We start from the raw sequence: 22088 nt of genomic DNA on the forward strand, positions 1-22088 counted from the left end.
GGATGCTTAACCCACTGAGCCACCCAGGTGCCCCTTAGGCTTTCACTTAAAAAAATTCTTTAAAGGGGATTAGGGATTTTATTCATTCCCTGACTTGTTCTGGTGAGAATTTTTAAGAAGCTTAAAGAAGCAGGGGTTACAGGCAAAATACATCCATTAGAAGTAGATGAGAGAGATAAAGTGTACTCTCCCAGGCATAAACCAGGTGTGGGACGGCTCTGTTGTAACACAGACTTCTTTTTCTAAAGTTTAGCGTTAGTGTTTTCTAAACCAGAAATGTTACTGTGTATCCTCCCCAACGTTTGGTATTGTCAGTGTCTAGAATTTTAGCCATTCTGGTGGGTATGTGGCTCCACATCAGATTGGACACCACTTGCCTCTCATTTCCCCATTCTCTTACAACCAAGCTAGTACAGGGCAGACAGCTGCAATTTCCCTACTGAAGACCCGGCCAATAATATTTAGGGCTGATCCTCTTTTTCTGGCTGCTTCTTTTTTAAATAAACACCTGGGTAGAACTTACAAAATGTTAGAAAAAACAGATTCTCTGAGTCATTTGAAAAATTGAAAAAAGCACTTTGAAACCTGTGGTGTTGCTTGGATCTGGTCATTTTGAATTTCTCTTGACACGAGAATGGGAAAACGGAACAGAGCATACGTGAAGGCTATCAACACGAATCAGCAGCTCTCAAATTGTAGCTGAACTCAAAATGCAAACGACACGTCAAATGTTTCTCCATCGGCGAAGGAAAGGCTCATTGTTTGCAAGTAATGCTGTCCTAGCGAACATAAAATGTGCAACACACATTATTTCCTACAATCCCTGCAACATTTCTGTGAAGTCATACAATGATTTCCATTTTACAGATGAGAAAGCTGATCCATACGAAGGCTAAGTAATCTTTCCAAGGTTACACTGCTAGAATGGAATTCTGATCCAGGTCTTTCTGTCTCCCGAGAGCTGGGCTATCTATCACAACTCTCTACTGTCTCAGCACTCTATAAATTGCTGCTGAATAAATCTGCTGAATGTTACATGTTCCAATAGAGCAACGTGAAAAAAAAATTTCAGGAAATAGAAAAACCTCTTAAGCATGGGTATTGAGGGGCACCTGAGTGGCTCAGTCAGTTAAGCATCCAAGACTCTTGATTTCAGCTCAGGTCATGATCTCATGGTGGTGAGGCTGGGCCCTGAGTCGGGCTCTGCACTGGGTGAAGAGCCTGCTTAGGACTCTCTCTCTTCCTCTCCCTTTGCCCCTCCCCTGCTCATGCATGTACTCTCTCTCTCATAAATAAACAAATAAATAAAGCACGAGTATCAAAAGCCAGTTATGCATTACATAATTCTCAGAGTGAACAGTCAACTGCCTGCCTGAGTATAAATTGAGGAAAATGTGAATAACCACGACTGACTTCCCAGAAGACGCATCAGGACTTGGTGAGGTCTGAGTGGTTCACGCAGCTGAAGCTCAACTCTGATGCTGGGCCAGGGAGTACTTCCGTGAAGAAGTATCTGTTAATCACACAGAATGGGCTCGGAGCTGGGCTGGCTGCAGTGGGGGATTCGAGAAGATACCCACCTACTCCCTCAGTTCCCTGGAGTTAACTCTTTTTCTAATTTCTCGAGAGTTCTAGCTATTCTTGAAAGGCAAAACTTATATACTCCAATGAAAGGTGACAATGAATAACCGCCAAACACCTCCTCCTGAAAGTGCTGAACTCGAAATCCTAATATTTTAAGGGTGCACAGAGGACGGTAAAGAGATCTGAACAGCACAGCCTAACGGTGCAAACATTCGGCAATTTGGGATAGTAGTATCGACCATGCTTACTGCGGCATCCGTAAGGTAATGATTTGCAAGAGTACAGGGACCAAAGTCAAGAGAACACCTCTTAACTCTCACCTAAAGAAAAACAGTTGTTTTCACAGGTGAAAATCCTTTCTGGGGGAGAGAGGGCAGTGCAGAGATAATAACAGGTGATTGGATCCTTGAATTCCTTCTTAGAATTAGAACTAACACAGTGTGACAATCTTGTTTCTTTTTTAGGGGGAGGGTAGTCATTGTACAAAAGACTACCCAGAGACTTGAAAACAATGACTCCTAACTCCAGTTTCAATAAAAAAAAAAATGGAAGAGGCACTTTAATACTCACCAAATTCTTTACAGTTCAAATTTTGCGCCTGGGAAAACCCCCGACACTTTGCACCTTATTTGGGCATGTTAATGGCGAGTGGGGACACTCTGCCAGGTGTTAGGAATATAACCTTGAGTTAAGCCTCCGACTCTTGATTTCGGCTCAGGTCATGATCTCACCGTCATATGATTGAGCCCCACGTTGGGTTTTACGCTGATGGCACAGAGCCTGCTTGGGATTTTTTCTCCCTCTCTCTGCGTTTCCCCTCGCTTGTGTGCACACACCTCTTCCCCCTGCCCTCTCAAAATAGATAAACTTAAAAAAAGAAAAAAAGATATTCCCTGACCTCCTTGGGCTCACAGGCTCATACCCAGGTGGCTGGCTGGGAAGGAGTGATCTGATTATTTTGATTTTTCTAATTTGCCTGATCCTTGTCCTTCCTTTTCTTCTCCTGACATGGAGGTGAGGGAAAGTGGTGGGTATTTTATCAACTCTTGACTAATCACCTACCACATTCTGGGCCAAACATCGTGCATCTGGAAACTGTACAGAAAACACACAAACCCCAAATAGGGAATAATGGCCTGAGACAAAGCAGAAAAGAAAAGAGGTGGAATTTTCCTTGGAGACAGATGTGACTGGGGGGTCTGCTCCCTGTGCAGACCCCCCAGCCTCCGGAAATCCCAGGAGGAGAAGACAGATGTGGAGGTGTAGCCTGGGAGATCCTGTTCCCCTTACAACTACCAGCCCCCCCAAGACCCCCTAGAAGGGCACAGAAACAACGTAATTAAATGACAAATCTAACACTAGCCGTGTTTACATGGTACCAGGCAATTCACTGTTGACTGAAAAAACTTTTCTTTCTGGGTATTTGACTGACTCGCTATTTGGGATCCATATAAACAAGAACAACCTGCCTGTTGGCCTGGCCTTACAGACACATTTACTTACATAGAAACAAAAACATCACCACAGGTCTTTCAAATCCACATGTTACTCCTTTCTATTTGTGTCAAAACTCCGCCTTCCCATCATAAGAGTCTGCACCTTTGAATTTCCCAAGGAAGGTTTCACTGTGTTAGCTTTGACTACGGCAGCTCCTTCTCTCGTGACCCAGGCAATTCATTTCTGCCCACACAGCCCACCCTCTGGTTTGGGCACGTACAGGAGAGCTCTTTGCTGATCACCCTGTGTTGGGCCACACCTCGGAGAACTTAATTTTAGGGATACGGAGGGAGGGTCTTTACAAGGAAATGATAAATGCACAAAGGAAGGAATGTGTGCATCCGGAGAAGGAGAGCATTACTGGGGGCAGCTGGAGGTACTGCATGAGGTAACGAGCAGAATTCCGCCTTTCCCTGTCTCTGACGCGAGGGCACAAACCTGCAAAGATGTGTAAAATAACATCGGCAGATTCAGGCATTTACTCAGCACTCGTGTATGCAATCCTATCCTACAGTGAACAGAGTACTCGCCAGTGTATCCTCCAGCAGAGGCCTTGTGAACATCCCTAATTAACTGGACTTTGTGTCGCAAAAATCACTTTAATTTCAGTTATGTTAAATTATATACAGGAATGCCTGGGTGGCTCAGTCGGTTAAGCTTCCAACTCTTGATTCTGGCTCAGTTCATGATCTCACCATTCGTGAGTTCGAGCCCCGTGTCAGGCTCCGCGCTGACCGTGCAGAGCCTGCTTGGGATTCTGTCTCCCTCTGCCCCTCCCCTGCTTGTGCTCTTTCTCCTCTCTCTCTCTCTCTCTCTCTCTCTCTCTCTCAAAATAAATAAATAGACTTGAAAAATTTTATATATAAACCGTGGAGCCAGGAAATTTGTAGAAATTCAGGGTATTTCCTTAGTAAATGAACTGATACAAATTCATTCAGGTCAAAAGTTGTGAAAGTGAGCATTGTTATCATATTTTTGCAGCAGAGAACACTGTGATGGTCAATGGCACTAAAAATAGCTGAGAAAAGAATTAGGAGTTCATAACTGGAAACAAGAAAACAACAACCTTATCCAAAGTAGCAAAATGTCCGTTAGCATCCCTCCCTATGAATTTTTCTGACAATAGGAAATGGAATTTAATTTTTTTTCTCTAATCCATAACTGTATGTCTCCTCCCCTGTGCCCTCTGGTAAAACCTTATTCATAAACGGATAATTCCCAGATAACTAAATTCTTTGCTGACTGTTTCCATACAGCTCCACAACAACAAGGCAGCTCCTGAACTTGCCACTTCAAGTTCCTGTCGCTTCAGCAGTGATGTCATGGAAAGACATCCCCACGTGCTGTGTTTGTTGCCCAGCTAGAGACTGTAAAGGAAATTATGCTCTGCCTCTAGGTTTTAATTTTCCATGAAACGTTATTCTCATTGCCAGAGCTGCCTAAACTGTGAAAGAAAAGTGATTTAATTAGGTCATAGCCATAGTTAGATTTTTAAGCACACTCTTCTGACAGAAAAGTCATATTTCACAGCTTTGTTGGGTTTAATAATTTATTTTCATCAAACCATTCCTGACGTGTTACGGTGCTGAATAACAACGGAGGGAGGAAGACGTGAGAAACACTAACTGCTGTGCGGAAAGTTATCTCTTCAAGTGAGCTTTTCTTTTCTTTTCTCTTCTTTTTTCTTCTAACATTTATTTATTTTTGAGAGAGAGTGCACAAGCAGGGGAGGGCCAGAGACAGGGGGGACAGAGGATCTGAAGCGGGCTCTGTGCTAACAGCGGTGAGCCCAATGCAGAGCTCAAAGTCATGAATCACGAGATCATGACCTGAGCTGAAGATGGACTGAGCCACCCAGGTGCCCCTCAAATGAGCTTTTCACTGTCCCAGCAAGAGAGGTGGAGTCTTAGGCTGATTAGAGGGAAGACTGAGTCGGGGAGGCTCCTCTTTCCTGATTCCCTTTCCCCATTCAGTAAGTGTGGAAAGACAGTGACAGGCTCTCCACACCCAACAGGCGGTGACGATGACAAGAATGATGAGGAAAATAAAGGAAAGGAAGTAACTGTGCCCACTTTGGCACCATATGTACTAAATTTGGAACATTACCGAAAACGATTAGCATGGCCCCCTGCACAAGGATGACACACAAATTCATGAAGCATTCCCTAGTTTTCTGTAACTACGTGAGGTGATGGATTTAACTTGTTACAGTGATTGTTTTGCAATATATACAAAATCAAAATCATCATGTTGTGCACCTTAAGCTAATAGTTATATGTCAATTATATCTCAATAAAACTGGGTGGGGCAGGGAAGGGGTAACAGTAGCAACAGAGTAGGAAGAGGGAGAGAACTAACACTGTTCAGCAGAGATGACCTAGTGAGAGCAAAACGTGATGGGCATCATAACTCTACTCCCAGGATTTCCCATAGTCTTTTCTTTGTGTGTGTGTGCACACCCGCACGTGTGTGTATTCTTGTGCATGCCGGATACTGAACCTAAGAAGTCTCATTCCTGAACCTGAAAGATTTGTTTACTTGTCACCTCCTCAAAAGTTCAACTTATGATTCAAAATCAAGCCTTGAAACTTCTGTACAAATACATCTAAAAACTTAAGCAAAGAGTAAACAATTATGTTATTTAGAAGGCACGAAGTTTGTGTGATCCCATATTAAAAGACACTAAGCTGTTCCTTCTTCTTTAGAAAAAACATTTCTACCAGAAATGGCAAGAGTTTTATCAATGGTCTTGGAGACATTTTAAAATTCCAAACATCGAACCCTCACAGCATCTGTTGACAATGCTTTTACAAGTTCATCCTATACACAAAACAGGCTTAATTTTACCCAGTAAACTGACATTGCCAAGACTCCTTCTTGGTTCAATATCTTGGTAATAGGTCAAGAGAAATGTCAACATGTCATTGAAAAAAGAAAGACATTAGTCTGTGCTCCCAAGATCTGGCAAAACAGCCGGAGAGACAGCTAGTCAAAACTCAGAAAAATTCTTATCCTTTTAAGAGATCTTCATAAGGATAAATCCGTCAGAGGCTGAAACTTACCAGTAGATCTTCTCACCCCTTTTAAGAGCAACCCCTATAGAGGAAACACAGTTCAGGATGGCGGTCTGTTACTACACAGGGAGATGTTGTTATGGAGACAGCTCTGAAGGCTCCCTGGCAATCCCAGTGTATAATTAAGGCTCCATCACAGAACAGCCAGCAGGGTGGTCTCCATGGGAACCAACAAACACACATTGTCACGGGCCTAGCAACTGTTCTGAATCAATGACTCTTTATATAGGTTTAAAAACATTGTGAATGGGGCATCAATTGCTTGTTTTGTTAGACAATGTCTGATTAAATATGTGTGAGAGACCCCGTTCTCATGCATGCTGAATTTCCAGTAGTGTCTAGAGTAGGCTGCCCATAGCTAAATTCACTTACCTAGAACTAGGAAATACAAATGATAAATTCAGACTCAGGAAGTCACTGGTTAATTTGGTGGAAGAATTAAACCAGTGGTCGATAGTGCCAGGGAGGACCGGCACCCATTCTTCTATGGCTGTCTAAATATTATCCCATCCTCTCAGTACACTCGATGTTATTATTACATTTGTTTACAGATGAGCACACATCTAGAAGGTGGCAGACCTGGGACTCAAAGGTAGGTCAGAATGAAGTCCCGGTCCAGGTTTATATAACTCTACATAATAATGCTCTTTGTTTTCGTACCACATTATCACGCCCCAGCTACCCTCACAGACATGATCTCATATATTCTGCTTTTACCTTGAAACATTGGGGAGTTCAGTTCTAGAATTTTCTAATTTTGCAATATTTTCTTCCTTGATCTTTCTTTGTCTGCCTGCTCTACTTCTGCACCCACCACGCACTCCAGGTTTGAAGATTTACATGGGACCCTTTCTAGGAAGGTTTCCCCCATGTCTAGGAAGGTTTACCTGGACTGTGTGAGAAGCATTTTCCTAAGCAGCAAAGGGAAAGGAAGCCCATTACATAAGATTCTGACTACTCAAACTCTAATAACAGCGGAAAACATCCCAATTAACTGCTTGTAGCATTTACACATAATCTTCTATGACAGAAGGCAGACTTGGGTGATAGGGATGGAAGGTGAGATTGCCAATTCCTACTTTATTCTGATGGGTTCTATTAAGGACTTTTTTTTTTTGAGAGAGAGAGAAAGTACGAGTGCATGCACACAGGCCTGCAAGCGGGGGTGGGAAAGGGCAGAGGGAGAAAGAGGGAGAGAATCTCAGGCAGGCTCCACACTCAGCTTGCAGCCCCACACGAGGCTTGATCTTGAGACTGTGAGATCATGACCCGAGCTAAAATCAAGAGTCAGATGTTACCGACCGGGCCACCCAGGTGCCCCTATTAAGGACTTTTAAATTCTGGCAAATGCTTTATTAAGTAGGTACTGATAATCAATGATCAGGCTCCTGGCAAATCATCATTATATATAATCCTACAATTGAATGTACACATCATCAGCATTTAGCCTTAAATATTAGATTCATCAACACTGTCAGAGCTCACTCGAGTCATAACATTTCTAACATTTCTGAGCTACCTGATCAAAACCAAACAGTGAGGCTCTTTCCTTGTTCCCCTGAAACCCCAGTCCCATGCATCTCTTGGGAAAGCCTACTTCCCATTTTTCACTGCCCTTCTACTGAGGCTCAGGAAAAGGGCTGTCTTCTCTAAAGCGAGCCCCCATTCCCCTTCCGTCTCCCATTGAAGTTCATTATTCTCCCTATTTCCCTTCATTCTTCAGCATCTCCAAATCTCTCTGTATATGGCGTCTTCTTTTCTAGTTTCAAATATGCCCAAGTCCTTCTTTCCTCAGAAAAGAAATTATCTTTGCTAGATCTGACTATCCCCCTGCCCACCACCAGTCACAATCTCCTTCCCGCATCTGTGTATTCTTGGATATTTATGATCTATCTTCCGCCCCCCTCCCACCCTGTGCTTATAAAACTTTTTCCTGCAAGACCAGTAATGTCCTTGGTCTAGGCTTATCCCAATCCAAATCTCTCTGACCTCTTGGCAGCATTTTGCTTTACTCCTTTAAACTCTTCCTTAGACTTCCCCACAGAGAACTTGCCCAGCTTTCCTTGGCTATCACTTCTCTCTCCCACACATTATTGATCTCTGGTATTGAAGTATCTCCCAAGAAAGGCTTAGCCCTCTGCTCTGCTCCACCCACATCCTCTTGCTCCTGCAGTGAGCTCATCTATTTCTTCACGTTCCTTTTTTTTTTTTTAGTTATTTTTTTTTTTATACATTCATTTTTGAGAGACAGAGACAGCGCACAAGCGGGGGAGGGGCAGAGAGAGAGGGAGACACAGAATCAGAAGCAGGCTCCAGGCTCTGAGCTGTCAGCACAGAGCCCGACACGGGGCTCGAACCCACGTACCGCGAGATCATGACCTGAGCCGAAATCTGACACCCAACTGCCTGAGCCACCCAGGCGCCCCATTCACGTTCCTTTTTTAAAAACATGTTTGTTTATTTATTTATTTATTTATTTATTTATTTATTTATTTAGAGAGGGAGAGAGTGCACACGTATATGTGTGAGAAGGGGAGGGGCAGAGAAAGAGAGGAAGAGGGAGAATCCCAGGCAGGCTTCACTGTCAGAGCAAAGCCCAATGCGGGGGTCAATCTCATGAACCTTGAGATCATGACCTGAGTGGAAATCAAGAGTCGGACACTTAACCAACTGGGCCACCCAGGCGCCCCTCTTGACGTTCTTGATTCCAACTCCACTGCTCTAGGCGGAGCCCAAACGGACACATGAAGCCCTGAGCTCTGCCCTCCCTTTCACCCCATGTGTCCAGCACAAAGCAGTTCCATTTAGATGCTCCCTCACCATACACATCTGTCTAAAATAGATTTCACCAGCTTCCCTCCCCAAAGATGTTCTTTCATAATCCCCCCACCCGTTTCTGTGATGCCATGGAAGTCTCATGTCTCAAGCCACAAACCTTGGGGTCATTTGTGAACCTCCCTATCGGCCACTGCCTGGACCCAAACGACTATCACACACTCCCTACTGCTCTAAAAGGATCTGGGTCTTTGTTATCTAATTCTTTGATCACATAACACTTACATGATAGATTAAACAATCACAATTTCTTTTTCTTCAGACTGTCAGTCAAGTTGACCTTTCACCTTTATTGCCATCACTCACTACCTTGATTCACCTCCCTTCTAAATGCTTGGAACTCATTTCCAACATGACTTGCCTTTAGACCGTCTCATTCAAAAGTTCACAGTCATCTCCAGGGCGTGGCTTTCAGGGCTTCCTAACTGTCTCTTCCAGGCCCATTTCCACCCCCACACCCTCACACTCTCCTCCTCCTCTGGTCAAATTTATTTCCTCATGGTTCCCCACGTGCACATCCTGCCTTGGGACCCCTGCCGTTCATCCTGGAAGGCTGTCCTTCCATTTCCACTTCTCCCAGGCAACCTGGGTGTGCAGGGGCCAGTTCGGTCTCTCCACCACCTCAGCCCACTTGGAGCTTCCCTTTACCCAACTCCTGAAGTCAGTACTACCCCACTTAGCAATGTACTGTAACAGTCTCACCCTGTCACTCTTATCTCCTCCTCTGGATTATAAGATGCGCTCGGCTGGCCCTACACATATACTAACCCATTTTCCCCACCCCAGACTCCAAAGGTTTTCCCAATAAAGGCTGACTGGTAGAATCATGTCCAAAAAGAAGGCCATTCAAAGAGAGACCACATACCTTGATATCAGGCACTTTTAATACTACCCAAACTGAAAGAATCTAGTATACCATGAAGTCCCATGGAAATAGCAGTTGTTTCTGGCAGGCAGTAAATTATGACACATTGTCAGGGAAGGGACTGGGGGAGGCAAGCAAGGTACCTAGGGTGCAACATTTAAGGGGGCACTCATTGTTCTCAGGTGCCGACCCCACACTGCATGATGGCCCTCATCCCAGCCCTGTGCATGTGAAAAATGAGACTCTTAACATTCAAAAAACAAACTAAACCAAATCAAGAGACACATACAAGGCAAGCTATAGAAAAATCTTTCCCAGGGCCATAGAGAACAAACTAAGACTTGGTTTCCTGGTCTACCACTGAGTCAGGACAAAATGGCAGCAGCAACTATGGCATTAACTTAAAGGAAAAAAGCATTCTTATGGAAGCAGCTTTGAAATGGAGAGCAAAACCTGGATCCTAAGGGCCCTAGAGGGCCAGAGCTGCTGTCTGGGAATGAATCTTCTCTCCTGGCTCATCCTCAACATAAACTCACTCTGGCCTCAGTTGCTTCTTCCCAGTGGATGCTGAGAACACCAGTCAGTTTGAAGTTAACCAGGATGAGACAAGGCACTATTCAATCCGGAAAAAATTCTCACATGATAACTTAAATCTACTAGAGAAACCCATTAGCATACCACATCTTCCTTATATGTCTACACATTTCATTGCTTTCGTCTTAAATTCATTCACTTTTTCCTGCATCAGTGCTTTACAAGTGGGAAGAGATTCCAAGATTTTATGAAGATGAAGTTAGATTTCACACGCCCAAATTTATCAAACTGAAGGGAGAAATAAAAAAAGTTGCTAAAAAGGTTGCTTTTTAGAAGGTTTCTTCTTTAAAAAATGTTTGTTTGTTTGTTTGTTTGTTTGTTTGTTTGTTTGTTTTGAGACAGAGAGTGAGCAGGGGAGGGGCAGAGAGAAGAGAAAGAGAATCCCAAGCAGGCTCCGTGCTGTCAGCACAGACGCTGACAAGGGAATTGATCTCACAAATGATGAGCTCATGACCCGAGCCAAAATCAAGAGTTGGACATTTAATTGACTGAGCCACCCAGGTACCCTGAGAATGTTTCTTAAATTCACAGATAGAAAAACAAGAATAACAATGGTAACAATATAAAGTGACTTCAAAGGCCCTTTTTTTTCCCATGCTGAGCATTCTCAGACCTAAAGAAGATACTAAGATAAGGACCAGAGAGAAGCATGGATACCTTAGAAGTGATGAAGTTCATGTGACAACTCCTTGGAAAATAGCAGAGAATGGATCCTTCTGGAGCAAGGAAGAAGGTGCCCTCAGGCTCTTCTGAATGACCTTCCTTTCTGAGTGTCTTTGAGTTTTTCCACAGAATCCAAATTCTCCTCTGGGGCCAACGGAACATCCTTCTGAGTCATTTTCCGAACATGCTGGCACTCACTAGAGTCACAATGACGTCATGGGGAAATGTTGTATTGCTAAGTACAATTATGTTGTATTTCAAATGTCAGCACATTCTGATGTGTAGGTGGTCCAAAGAATGGGACAGTATTATGCCACTGAGGATAACAGAGCTTATTTTCAAACAGAAAAGAAAAAGGAGGAGGAGGGGAGGGAGAAAAAGACTACTGAAGCTAGAAGAGACCTTAATGGCTCATCTAATCCAATCTTCAACATTTAAGGAGGATTAGCATTAAATCTTAGCAGCCAATTAAAAACCCTTATACTTTTGAATCAGCTACAGAGAAGGAAATGATGAACCTCACCTCCCTCCAAGTTTAAAAGAAAATGAAAAATTTAAATAGGTAAAAAGGAGGCTCATGAAAGTAGTGGCCAAACAGGCAAAGGCATACACAAGAAAAATATCCTTCCTAATACCAAAAGACAATATTTAAGCACTATTCTTTGAGTACTTTGCAGCTTTCAGGGATGGTTTAATGCCATAAAATCCACCCACTATAAATGTAAAGTTCAATGATTTTTTTAAAGTGGGCTCCATGCCTAGCACAGAGCCCAATATGGTGCTTAAACTCATGACTCTGAGATCAAGACCTGAACTGATATCAAGAGTGGGAGGCTTATCTAACTGAGCTGCCCAGACGCCCCAAAAATTCAATGATTTTTTTAACTGTTTATTTTTATTTATTTTTTGAGAGAGTGAGTGTACACACCAGCAGGGGAGGGACAGAGACAGAGGGAGAGAGAGAGAATCCCAAGCAGGCTTCACACTCAGCACTGAGCCCAACATGGGGCTCGATCTCACAACCATGTGAGATCACGACCTCCACCAAAATAAAGAGTAAGATGCTTAACCGACTGAGCCATCCAGGCACCCCCAAAATTCAATGATTTTTAATGAACACATTTAATAAATTAATTTAAATGATGGTGCAACCATCACCACAACCCAGTTTTAGAACATTTCTATGAACTGAAATAACTTCCTTGAGCCTATCTGTAGTCAATTTTTGCTCCAAGAAACCATCACTATGCTTTCTGTCTCCATAAATTTGCCTTTTTTGGAAATTTCAATAAATGGAATCATACTCTATGTATTTTTTTGCACTGGCTTCTTTCACTTAGCATAACGTTTTTGAGATTCATCCATGTTGCAGCAATGAGGTAATAGTCCAATCCTGTTTATTGCCAAATAGTATTCCATTGTATGTGAACAGTACATCTCTTTTATACATTCACCAACTGATGGCCATTTAGATATTGTCCAGTTTGCGGCTATTATGAATAATGCTACTCTGAGTGTTCATGTTAAAGTCTTTTTGTTTTCATTTCTCTTGGGTAGAGTTCTAGGAACAGGATTGCTGAGCTATTTAGTCAGTTTATGCTTAGCATTTTAAGAAACTGGCAAGACAGTTTTCTAAAGTGGCTATACCATTTTACATTCCTACCAGTAATTTATGAGGGTCCCAGTTTATCCACATCCTCGTCAGCTCTTGATATTGTCTATATTTTTTTATTATAGCCATCTTAGTGAGTGGGTAGTGATATCTCATCATGATTTAATTTGCATTTCCCTAATGGCTAATGACATTGAGTTCCTTTTTATGGACTTCACAAACCATTCATATATCTTCTTTGGTGAAATGTATGCCTATTCATATCTTTTTTTAAGAGTTTTTATTTAAATTCCAGTTAGTTAACATACAGTGTAATATTGGTTTTAGGAGTACAACATAGTGAATCAATACTTCCATATCACCGGGTACTTATCACAAGTGCCCTTCTTAATCCCCATCACCTGTTTCACCCACCGCCCCCACCTCCACCCTGGTCTTCAGTGTGTTCTCTATAGTTAAGAGTCTGTTTCTTGGTTTGCCTCTCTCTCTTTCTTTACTTTTTCCTTTTTCTTGTTGGTTTTGTTTCTTAAATTTCACATATGAGTGAAACCATGTTATCTGCCTTTCCCTGACTGATTTATTTCTCTTATTAGTATTACACTCTCTAGGTCCACCCACGTCATTGCCAAGTAGCAAGATACTATTCTTTTTATGACTGAGTAACATTCCATTATATACATATTTATGTATTCACATCTTTCAACCATTTTTTGGTTGGTTTGTATGTAGTCTCACTGAAGAGAGTACAAAGAATTCTTTATATATTCTAGAAACAAGTCCTTAATCAGATACATAATTTGCAAATATTTTCTCCTAGGCTGTGGCTTTTCATTTTCTTAACAGTGTCTTTTGACCATTAATTTGATTTGCATACTATTTTAATTTAAATGAAGTCTAAGCCTGGGGCACCTGTGTGGCTCAGTCAGTTAAGTGTCCAACTCTTGATCTCAGCTCAGGTATTGATCTCAGTCAGGGTCATGGATTCAAGCCCTGTGTTGGGCCGCACACTGGGTGTGAAGCCTATTTTTTAAAAAAATGAAGTCTAATTTATCAATTACTTTATGGCTTATGCTTTTGGTGTCATATCTGAGAACTCTTTGCTTAAACCAAGGTTGGTAAGATTTCCTCCCGCAGTTTATTCTAAGAGTTTTCTAGTTTTAGCTCCTATATTTAGGTTTACAATCCACGGTTGAGTTGATGATAAGAGAGAGGGTTTAAGTACTTTTTTTTTTTTTTTTTTTTTTGCATACCTGGTTGTTCCAGCACCATTTGTTGAAAAGAAAATCCTTTCCCTGTTCAATTGCCTTGGCACTTTTATTGAAAGTCCACAGACCATAAATGCCTATCCAATGCTAATACCATAATGTCTTGATTATTCTAGCTTTATAAAATTCTAAAATCATGAGTTTAAATCCCCCAACTTTCTTTTTCTTTTTAAAGTTTATTTATTTATTCTGAGAGAGAGAGCATGTGTGGGAGAGGGGCAGAGAGAGAGGAGGGGAGCGAGAATCCCAAGTAGGCTCTGCACTGTCAGCACAGAGACCCACCTAGGGCTTGAACTCACGAACCAAACCGTGAGATCATGATCAGAGCTGAAATCAAGAGTTGAATGCCCAACTGACTGAGCCACCCAGGTGCCCCTGTTTTTCTTTTTCTAAATTGTTTTGGCTATTGAATTTCCAAATAAACTTCAGGATCGGTCTGTGGATTTGTACAAAGCGTTTGCTGGGATTTTGACAGGGATTACATTAAATCTATTGATCAATTTAGGAAGAATTTCCATCTTAACATCGAGTCTTTCCATTTATTGAGATCTTAGATTTCTCTGAGACTTTACAGTTTTCAGTCTTGAACTGCTTTGTTAAGTTCCTAAGTATATTTTTAATGCTGTTATGAATGAAATTATTTTCTTAATTTCATTTTTATGAACATGACTGTTCATTATTAATACATAAAACTATGAATGATTTTTGTACATTGATCTTGTATCTGTGACCTTGATAAATCGTTTATTAGTTCAATTAATGTTTTTATGGATTTCTTAGGATTTTCTACATGTAGGATAAATGTCATCTGTGAATATAGACTATTTAATGTTTTCCTTTCTAATTTGGGTGCTTTTTTTTTTGTCTTATTGCACTGCCTGATAGAAGTGGTGAGGCACAAACATTCTTGTACTGTTCCCAATCTTAGGGAGAAAGTATTCAGTCTTTCACTATTAAGCATAATGTTAACTACAGGTTTTTCACATGTGCTTTTTATCAGGTTGTGAAGATTCCCTTCTATTACTAGTTTGTTGAGAGTCTTTTTTAAAAAAAAAAATTTTAACGTTTATTCATTTTAAAAGACAGAGAGAGACACAGCATGAGTGGGGAAGGGGAAGAGAGAGGGAGACACAGAATCTGAAACAGGCTCTGGGCTCTGAGCTCTCAGCACAGAGCCTGATGCGGGGCTCAAACTCATGGACTGCAAGATCCTGACCTGAGTTGAAGTCAGAAGCTCAACCGACTGAGCCACCCAGGTGCCCCGAGAGTCTTTTTTAATCATGAATGAATGTTGGGTTTTTGTCAAATCATTTTTCTGCACCTACTGACATGGCTCCTTTTTTATTCTTTATTCTGTAAATATAATGTATTATAGTACTTTCCATTTGTTAAACCAACTTTGCGTTGCTGATAAATCTCACTTGATTATGGTATAAAATTCTTTTTCTATGTTGCCAGATTCGGTTTGCTACTGTTGTGTTAAAGATCCATATTCATGGAGAATATTGGTCTATAATTTTCTTATGATTTTATTTAGTCTGGCTTTAGTATCAGAGCAACTCATAGAATAAATTGGGAGTTATTCTCTTTCCTCTGCTCTCTAAGAGAACTTGTAAAGAAAAAATATTTCATTTAAAAATATTTGATAGAATTCATCAGTAAAGCCCATTGGACCTGAGCTTTTCTTTAGGTAAAGATGTTTAATCACTACTTACATTTATTTACTTGTTATGAGTTTATTCAGATTTTCTATTTATTCTTGAGTCAATTTTCCTGGTTTGTATGTTTCTGGGAATTTGTCCATTTCCTCTAAATTGTCTACTTTGCTGGTATAATATGAATAAAGTTATTCATAATATATAATCCTTTTAGTTTATATAGAATCAGTGGTAATGTCCCTGATTTCATTTCTAATTTTGATAAGTTGTATCTTCTTTCTTATTTTCTTAGTTAGTGTAGCTAGAAAATAAATAATTCTCCCGTGTGATTCTTTGCCTCATGGGCTATTTAGAAGTATGTTATTTAATTTCCAAATAAATGTTTTTTTCTAGATTTTTTTTTTCTGTTGTAAATTTATTTTCTTTTTCCTTTTTTTTTTTTTTTTAATTTGAGAGAGAAAGAGAAAGTGTGAGTTGGGGAGAGGGGCAGAAAGGGAGAAAGAAAGACAGAGAGAGAGAGAGAGAGAGAGAGAATCTTAAGCAAGCTTCATGCTCAGCACAGAGCCTGAAGCAGGGCTGGATCCCACAACACTAGGTTCATGACTGGAGCCAAAATCAAGAGTCGGATGCTCAACAAACTGAGCCACCCAGGTGCCTTGTTGTAAATTTCTAATTTAGCTCTGCTGTGGCCAGAGAACATATGTTAAATGATTTTGATCTTTTCAAATTTACCAAGACTTGTTTTGTGACACAGCATAACACTTAACCTGAAGAATGTTCCATGTATGTTTGAAAAGAATGTGTTTTCTGCAGTCAATGGATAGAGTGTCACATGTCAGTTATGACAAGTTGGTTGACAGTATTGTTCAAGTCATCTGTACCTTCTATACTCTTACTTTTCTTCTGGAACTCTTATATATGTTAATATGCTTGATGTTGTCCCACAGGTTTCTGAGCCTCTGTCCATATTTCTTCAATTATTAAACAGTCTTTGTTCTTTAGATTGAACAATTTCTTTTGCTCCACATTTCAGTTCACTTAGTTTTCCTTCTGCCCTTCAAGTCTGTTATTGAGTACCTCTAGAGGATTGTTCATTTCATTTATTATACTTCTCAACTCCAGAATTTCCACCTGGTTCTCTTTTTTTTTAATTATCTCTCTTTATTGAGATTCTGTATTCACTGACTCTTTCAATTCTTTAAATATGGTTTCCTTTAGATCTCTAAGCATATTTAAATAGCTGCTTTGCAGTCTTTTTCTGCTAAGTCCTATATCTGAGGACAGACACTCAGACACAGCTCCCATTAACTGCTTTTTTCCTGTGTATGGATCACGCTTTCTTGTTTCTTTGAATGCCCCTAAATTTTTTGTTAAATATTGGACATTTTAGATAACATATGGTAGCAACTTTGGATTCTGACTTTTCCCCAGAGCATTGTTGTTTTGCTTATATAGTAATTTGCCTGGACTAAGTCAATGAAATCAGTCTCCCATATACGGTACAGCTGCTGACGTCCTTAATTTTTTTTCTTGTTTTTATTTTTAAGCTTTTTCTGGCTTTCTAGAAGCCATCCACATGTCTGCATAGCTTAGTGTTCTAGCAAAGACTAGTCAGAGGTTTTGCTCAAACACCTTCAGCCAGAAAGGCTTCTCTCTGCTTCTGACTGTGTGTGGGCTGGGGAGTACATTCAAACTTCAGGCTGAAGTTTTTCATGTCTGCCCCAGCTTTTACTTTCTACTGGCTCTCTCCCATCTCCTCTGTGCGTGCACGCAGGCTCTGCTGGCCAGGGACATGTGGGTGTTTTGGGCACACTCCATCTCTGCTACTCGTGCACACAGACTCCGGTCAACCTGGGACACATGAAGAGCTATCAAGCCCCTGATGGCTGTCTCACCTCCCCGAACTACCTACTAGTCCCCAGCTAGACCACTGGTCCATTGCTTGCCCCAAAGAGGACTGTAAACTCAAGATAGTGGAGATACTAGCTCTTTTTACTGATTTACCACTGACATGGCCACTTTAACTAAAAATACTCCAAATAGAATATTCTGGAAGTGGCAGCAAGGCTGCTGGTTTTCACAGCCTGCCCTGCTCTGGTTGAAATAACACACTGACAGAGCTGGGGAGGAGGGAATGGGAGCAACCTGAGGTAAGAACGCCACAGGCTCACGCTGTTCCTACCCAAAGTTTAGCAGTTTTCGTGAACAAATGCTTGCTTCCCAGTTTGTTGCATGCCTTTGGTCAATTTTTAGAGAGCTGAAATGGATATTTTTGACAATCTTTTCCCAGCTTTCCAGTTACTTTTTGTGAGGAGGATTTGTCAACCTCTTCATTCTGTCATGCAAGAAGTCAGTATCTCAGTCACTCTTCACATTTTGCTATAATTAGAATTATTAATGCTGTTAAAAGGAAGAACTATACAGGTGAAAATATTACCATGAAATGTTGTTTTCAAAGAAAAATGTTTGTTTTTGTTTTCTGGCAGAAAAAATCAACAAACATAAAGACGAGTGAAGATCTAAGCTTAAATGATGATTTCATGAGATTAAGTTAAAAAATCTCATTTCTCAGGGGCACCTGGGTGGCTCAGTCGGTTAAGTGTCTGACTTTGGCTCAGGTCATGATCTCAAGGCTCATGAGTTCGAGCCCCGAGTTGGGCTCTGTGCTCACAGCTCAGAGCCTGGAGCCTGCTTCAGATTCTGTTTCCAGCTCTCTGCCCCTCCCTCCCTCTCTCTCTCTCTCTCTCTCTCTCTCTCAAATATAAATAAACATTTAAAAATTAAAAAAAAGAGAGATCTCATTTCTTAGAAGCAACACCTAGGGCCCTACGACTTGACTCCTCCACAGACATGAGAGAAATGAATGACATGCTCCACTAGGAAAAAGTTAGTCCCAAAGCATCTCAGTCACGACTGAGCATCCCCCAGCTGCTTTTCCTGTTTCTTATTTTCCAACTTCTCTATCATAGGCCTCAACCATGGTCATCAGATATGCAACGGACATTCCTAGAATAGTCTGTTGTTTGCAGTCTGGACACCGTCACAGCCCCATTCCTGCCCTATGCATCCAGGAATCCAGTCTCGTAGAACTGGAGAAGACTTAGAGATTTTGGGGGGCAAAACCTTTCACGTTGAGATGGGGAAATTAAGGCTTAGGGGAGGCAAGGGGATTATCCTTTCCAGGAGTGTGATAAAGATTATGTCGTGCTGATAAAATAGAGAACCTCAGAAACCGTTACTGGAATGAGTGAGTTATCAAGTTCAGGGCCAATGACTGGGAATGGTTTCAGGAAGATCAAACACATGCTCCAAGAACACTGGACATGAAGGCTCCTGAGGTTGATTTTTCCCAACTTCCCTCTTTCTTCCCTCTTTCTTACCTTAGCAAAGAAAATCCAGGCTGCACACTGCCCTGGGGCCATAAGGCTTTTTAGCTTCACTGTGCTGAGCATGAGAAAGAATCCTAAAATTCCACTGGAAGGAGAAAATATTCTCTTGTTAGTGAGGCTTGTCTTCCTTGAGCCAATAGCTATTTTCTGTTACATTTTACCAGCTAGTTTCTAATTATTACACAACCTCTATCTCATCTGTGCTTTCTAGTGATCTCTGGATAAAAATATCAAATATTTAAAAACCCACGAAGCTCTAATTTTATGAGGAGCTATGATAAAAGTGTTTCACTGGGTGGGGGGCAGGAAGGGAAGGAGTATAGAAACTTGGGAAATCTCTGGCTAAATCATGAAAGAAAAAAAATGTGGAGGACAATACCTCCTGCTCCCTCCCATACTATTTCTAGAGCTTGGTGCTTGCCAAGGTAGAGCTTCAATTTTTTTTTTCAAGCAGAACAAACTGCCAGAAAAAAACTTCCAAAGCGAAACTCACCATATGGGGACAGAGGGTCTGGACCAGCTCCTGGGTTCAAGGTAAGAATCTAAAGGGGAGGACTGGCTCCAGTAGCAGAAGCGCCCCCAACCCAGGCTGAGCTACACAGAAGCTATGCTTTGGGAATGATGCCTAAGCCCATCTGTGTGACCTGAGAGACCACACGCCATGGGAGCCCTAGAGGTCTGGAGCATCCAGACCTTGGCCTAGCAGTGGACACGTAATTAGTGGCCTATGCTGGAATCCATTTTTAAAAATTTTTTAAAAAATGTTTTATTTATTTTTGAGAAAGAGAGAGAGAGACAGAGACAGAACATGAGCGGGGGAGGGGCAGAGAGAGAGGGAGACACAGAATCCAAAGTAGGCTCCAGGCTCTGAGCTGTCAGTACAGAGCTCGACTCAGGGCTCGATCCCATGAACTGTGAGATCATGACCTCAGCTGAAGTTGGAAGCTTAACCAACTGAGCCACCCAGGCACCCGCACTGGAATCCATTTTTGAAAACATCACTGTGTGGCCAAGGACAAAGCAAAGGGCACTCCAAAACAGAATGGTCACTCTTCCTTGCATTCAGAGGCAGGACAATTGGAGATGAGAGACTCCACGATCGAGGCTGACTTCCTATAACTCTATCAAGTGGGCGCTTGAGTGTGACTTTTATTGGAAAATGAAAAGCAAGAGCTAGGACCGCAGTGGTACCCCAAACCAGAGAGGCAGGTCATATGAGCTATAGCTCTAGGCCCTCAGGTGACGCCCTGCCATCTCACCTTTATTATAGGCACTGGTGTGTGGCTCCAACATAGACAAGGGGCTCTGAGAGGGCAGGGACCAACCTTGGGCTACTCTGATTTCCCCAACAGAGCCAAACATGGTGCCTTGGTCATTGTAGGTATTCCAAAAATATTTGATGGGTTTACTTAGGAGCAGGCTGGATTGAATTAAACACCGATAAGGCCAAATTTCACAGAAACGTGTGCCTTCGCTTCATTAGATTAGATTAGTTTACAGCTGCATCCCTGGGCAGGACCAAGGACAGGGATGAAGGTTCCCTTGTGTATATTTCAGCCTGTTGGCCACTGATAACCTGCAAAGTTTGTTCAGATTTGAATCTGCAGTCGCGAGAGGCTGGGCAGCTATGGATGAAGACAGGCAGCCATTCATACCCGAAAGGCAAGGTGGGTAAGCAGCCGGCTGGAAATTGAGTGACCTGGGCTGTGCCCACTGACCCTCATAACCTTGACCAAATCCCCCTGTTCCTCCTTTTTTTCCTGCCTCAGGTTCTGTGTTGTTAAAGCAGGAATAAGTATAGTGGTCCTTATCCTACCTTACGGAAATCAGAGACTTTCAGAATAGGAAGCCTCCCTACCCCCAAATCTCACTTTATTAACAAGCAAACTGAAGCCCAAGCACAATTTGAATCCAGGTTTCCTGGCTCGTTTAAAGGTTCACCACAGTATGGAGTGCCTGGGTGGTTCAGTCAGTTGAGGGACCGAGTCTTGATTTTGGTTCAGGTCACAATCCCAGGGTCATGGTTTCAAGCCCCCGCATTGGGTTCCACACCGAGCATAGAGCCTGTTTAAGATTCTCGCTTTCACTTTCTCTCTCTCTCCTTCTTTCCCTCTGCTCCTCTCCCCCTCTCCCCCACTTGCACATGTGCTCTCTCTCTCTCTCTCTAAAATATGAAAAAAAATTAATAAGGGTCCTCCACAGTTCTTCAAACTTCACCATGAAGATACGTTCTTGACTCAAGAGACAGAAGAGATGCTGCAGGTGCCCACGGCCACCGCGAGGTTGGGAGTGGAAAGTGGGGCGGCTACCGCTCCAGGGCTCCTCCTGGTGGCGTCCACCCCTGCCTCCAGGGATGTAACAACTTCACATGTGCCTGTACTGTCTCCCACACGCCCTCCCCTCCGACGCTCCCTTCTCTCCGCCTCCAGCCAGAGGAAGGGCATGATGCCACATCCCCTTGCCCCTCAGCACACACTCTGCCAGAGCAGAGCCACTCGGTTCTGTGCCCGACACACATGGGAAAGCATCCATGATTCCTTCCCATCCCTTGCCTGGTATGCCTGTGCATCATTTCTAAATTACTCATGGGTCCCTCTCTTTCTCCTTCCACACTCAGCTCTCTACCCCTCCCTGTGGAGGCAGATCTGAAAAGCAACAAGAGGATCCTAGAAGTAAAAGAGCACGGGCTCCCCGTCCATGTGTCTCTGGGTCATGGCTACCACTGTCCCCTCGGGCCTCCGTGACCCCTTCTGGGCTCCCGCAGGGCCTCTGAAGGTGACAACTCTTAGTCTGAGATATGGTCATGGAGGAATCATGTGATGACATGGGGGAAACTGACACATTTTTAAAAGAGGTCAAGCTTTGTCCTGAAGGCAGGGGGATAGAATGTAATAGAGTTACATCAATTCACACAAAGACTTCCAAATCTTCTAAGTATAAAACCCTGATTTTTCATGCTGGGTTACAAGGAAGTTGCAGATTAAAAGGGGCAGAAATGGAGCTAGAACATCACCCCACAAGGCCAGCATCAATGGGCTGTGAACCGTGCTGC

General features: G+C 42.3%; 1 protein-coding gene and 1 non-coding gene across 5 annotated transcripts in view; one reads left to right on the forward strand and one right to left on the reverse strand.

The window, feature by feature from the left end:
- TMEM241 (transmembrane protein 241) overlaps positions 1 to 22088 on the reverse strand; it is a 134013-nt gene that overhangs the window by 40569 nt on the left and 71356 nt on the right. For all 4 annotated transcript variants that reach the window (XR_008422240.1, XR_008422241.1, XM_019465553.2 and 1 more), the window contains exon 13: positions 19028 to 19121. Coding sequence is in view for 2 of the 4 variants with exons in the window: in XM_019465553.2 (XP_019321098.1) it covers positions 19028 to 19121 (94 nt within the window). In the remaining 2 variants the exon portion in view is untranslated. The remainder of the gene's footprint in view (positions 1 to 19027; positions 19122 to 22088) is intronic.
- LOC128777192 (U6 spliceosomal RNA) lies at positions 5146 to 5254 on the forward strand. Its single transcript, XR_008422376.1, has one exon. It is a non-coding gene; the product is annotated as a U6 spliceosomal RNA (small nuclear RNA).

The sequence above is a fragment of the Panthera pardus genome, unplaced genomic scaffold, assembly GCF_024362965.1.
Source record: "Panthera pardus isolate Hobbes unplaced genomic scaffold, ASM2436296v1 HiC_scaffold_15, whole genome shotgun sequence".
NCBI lineage: Eukaryota > Metazoa > Chordata > Mammalia > Carnivora > Felidae > Panthera > Panthera pardus.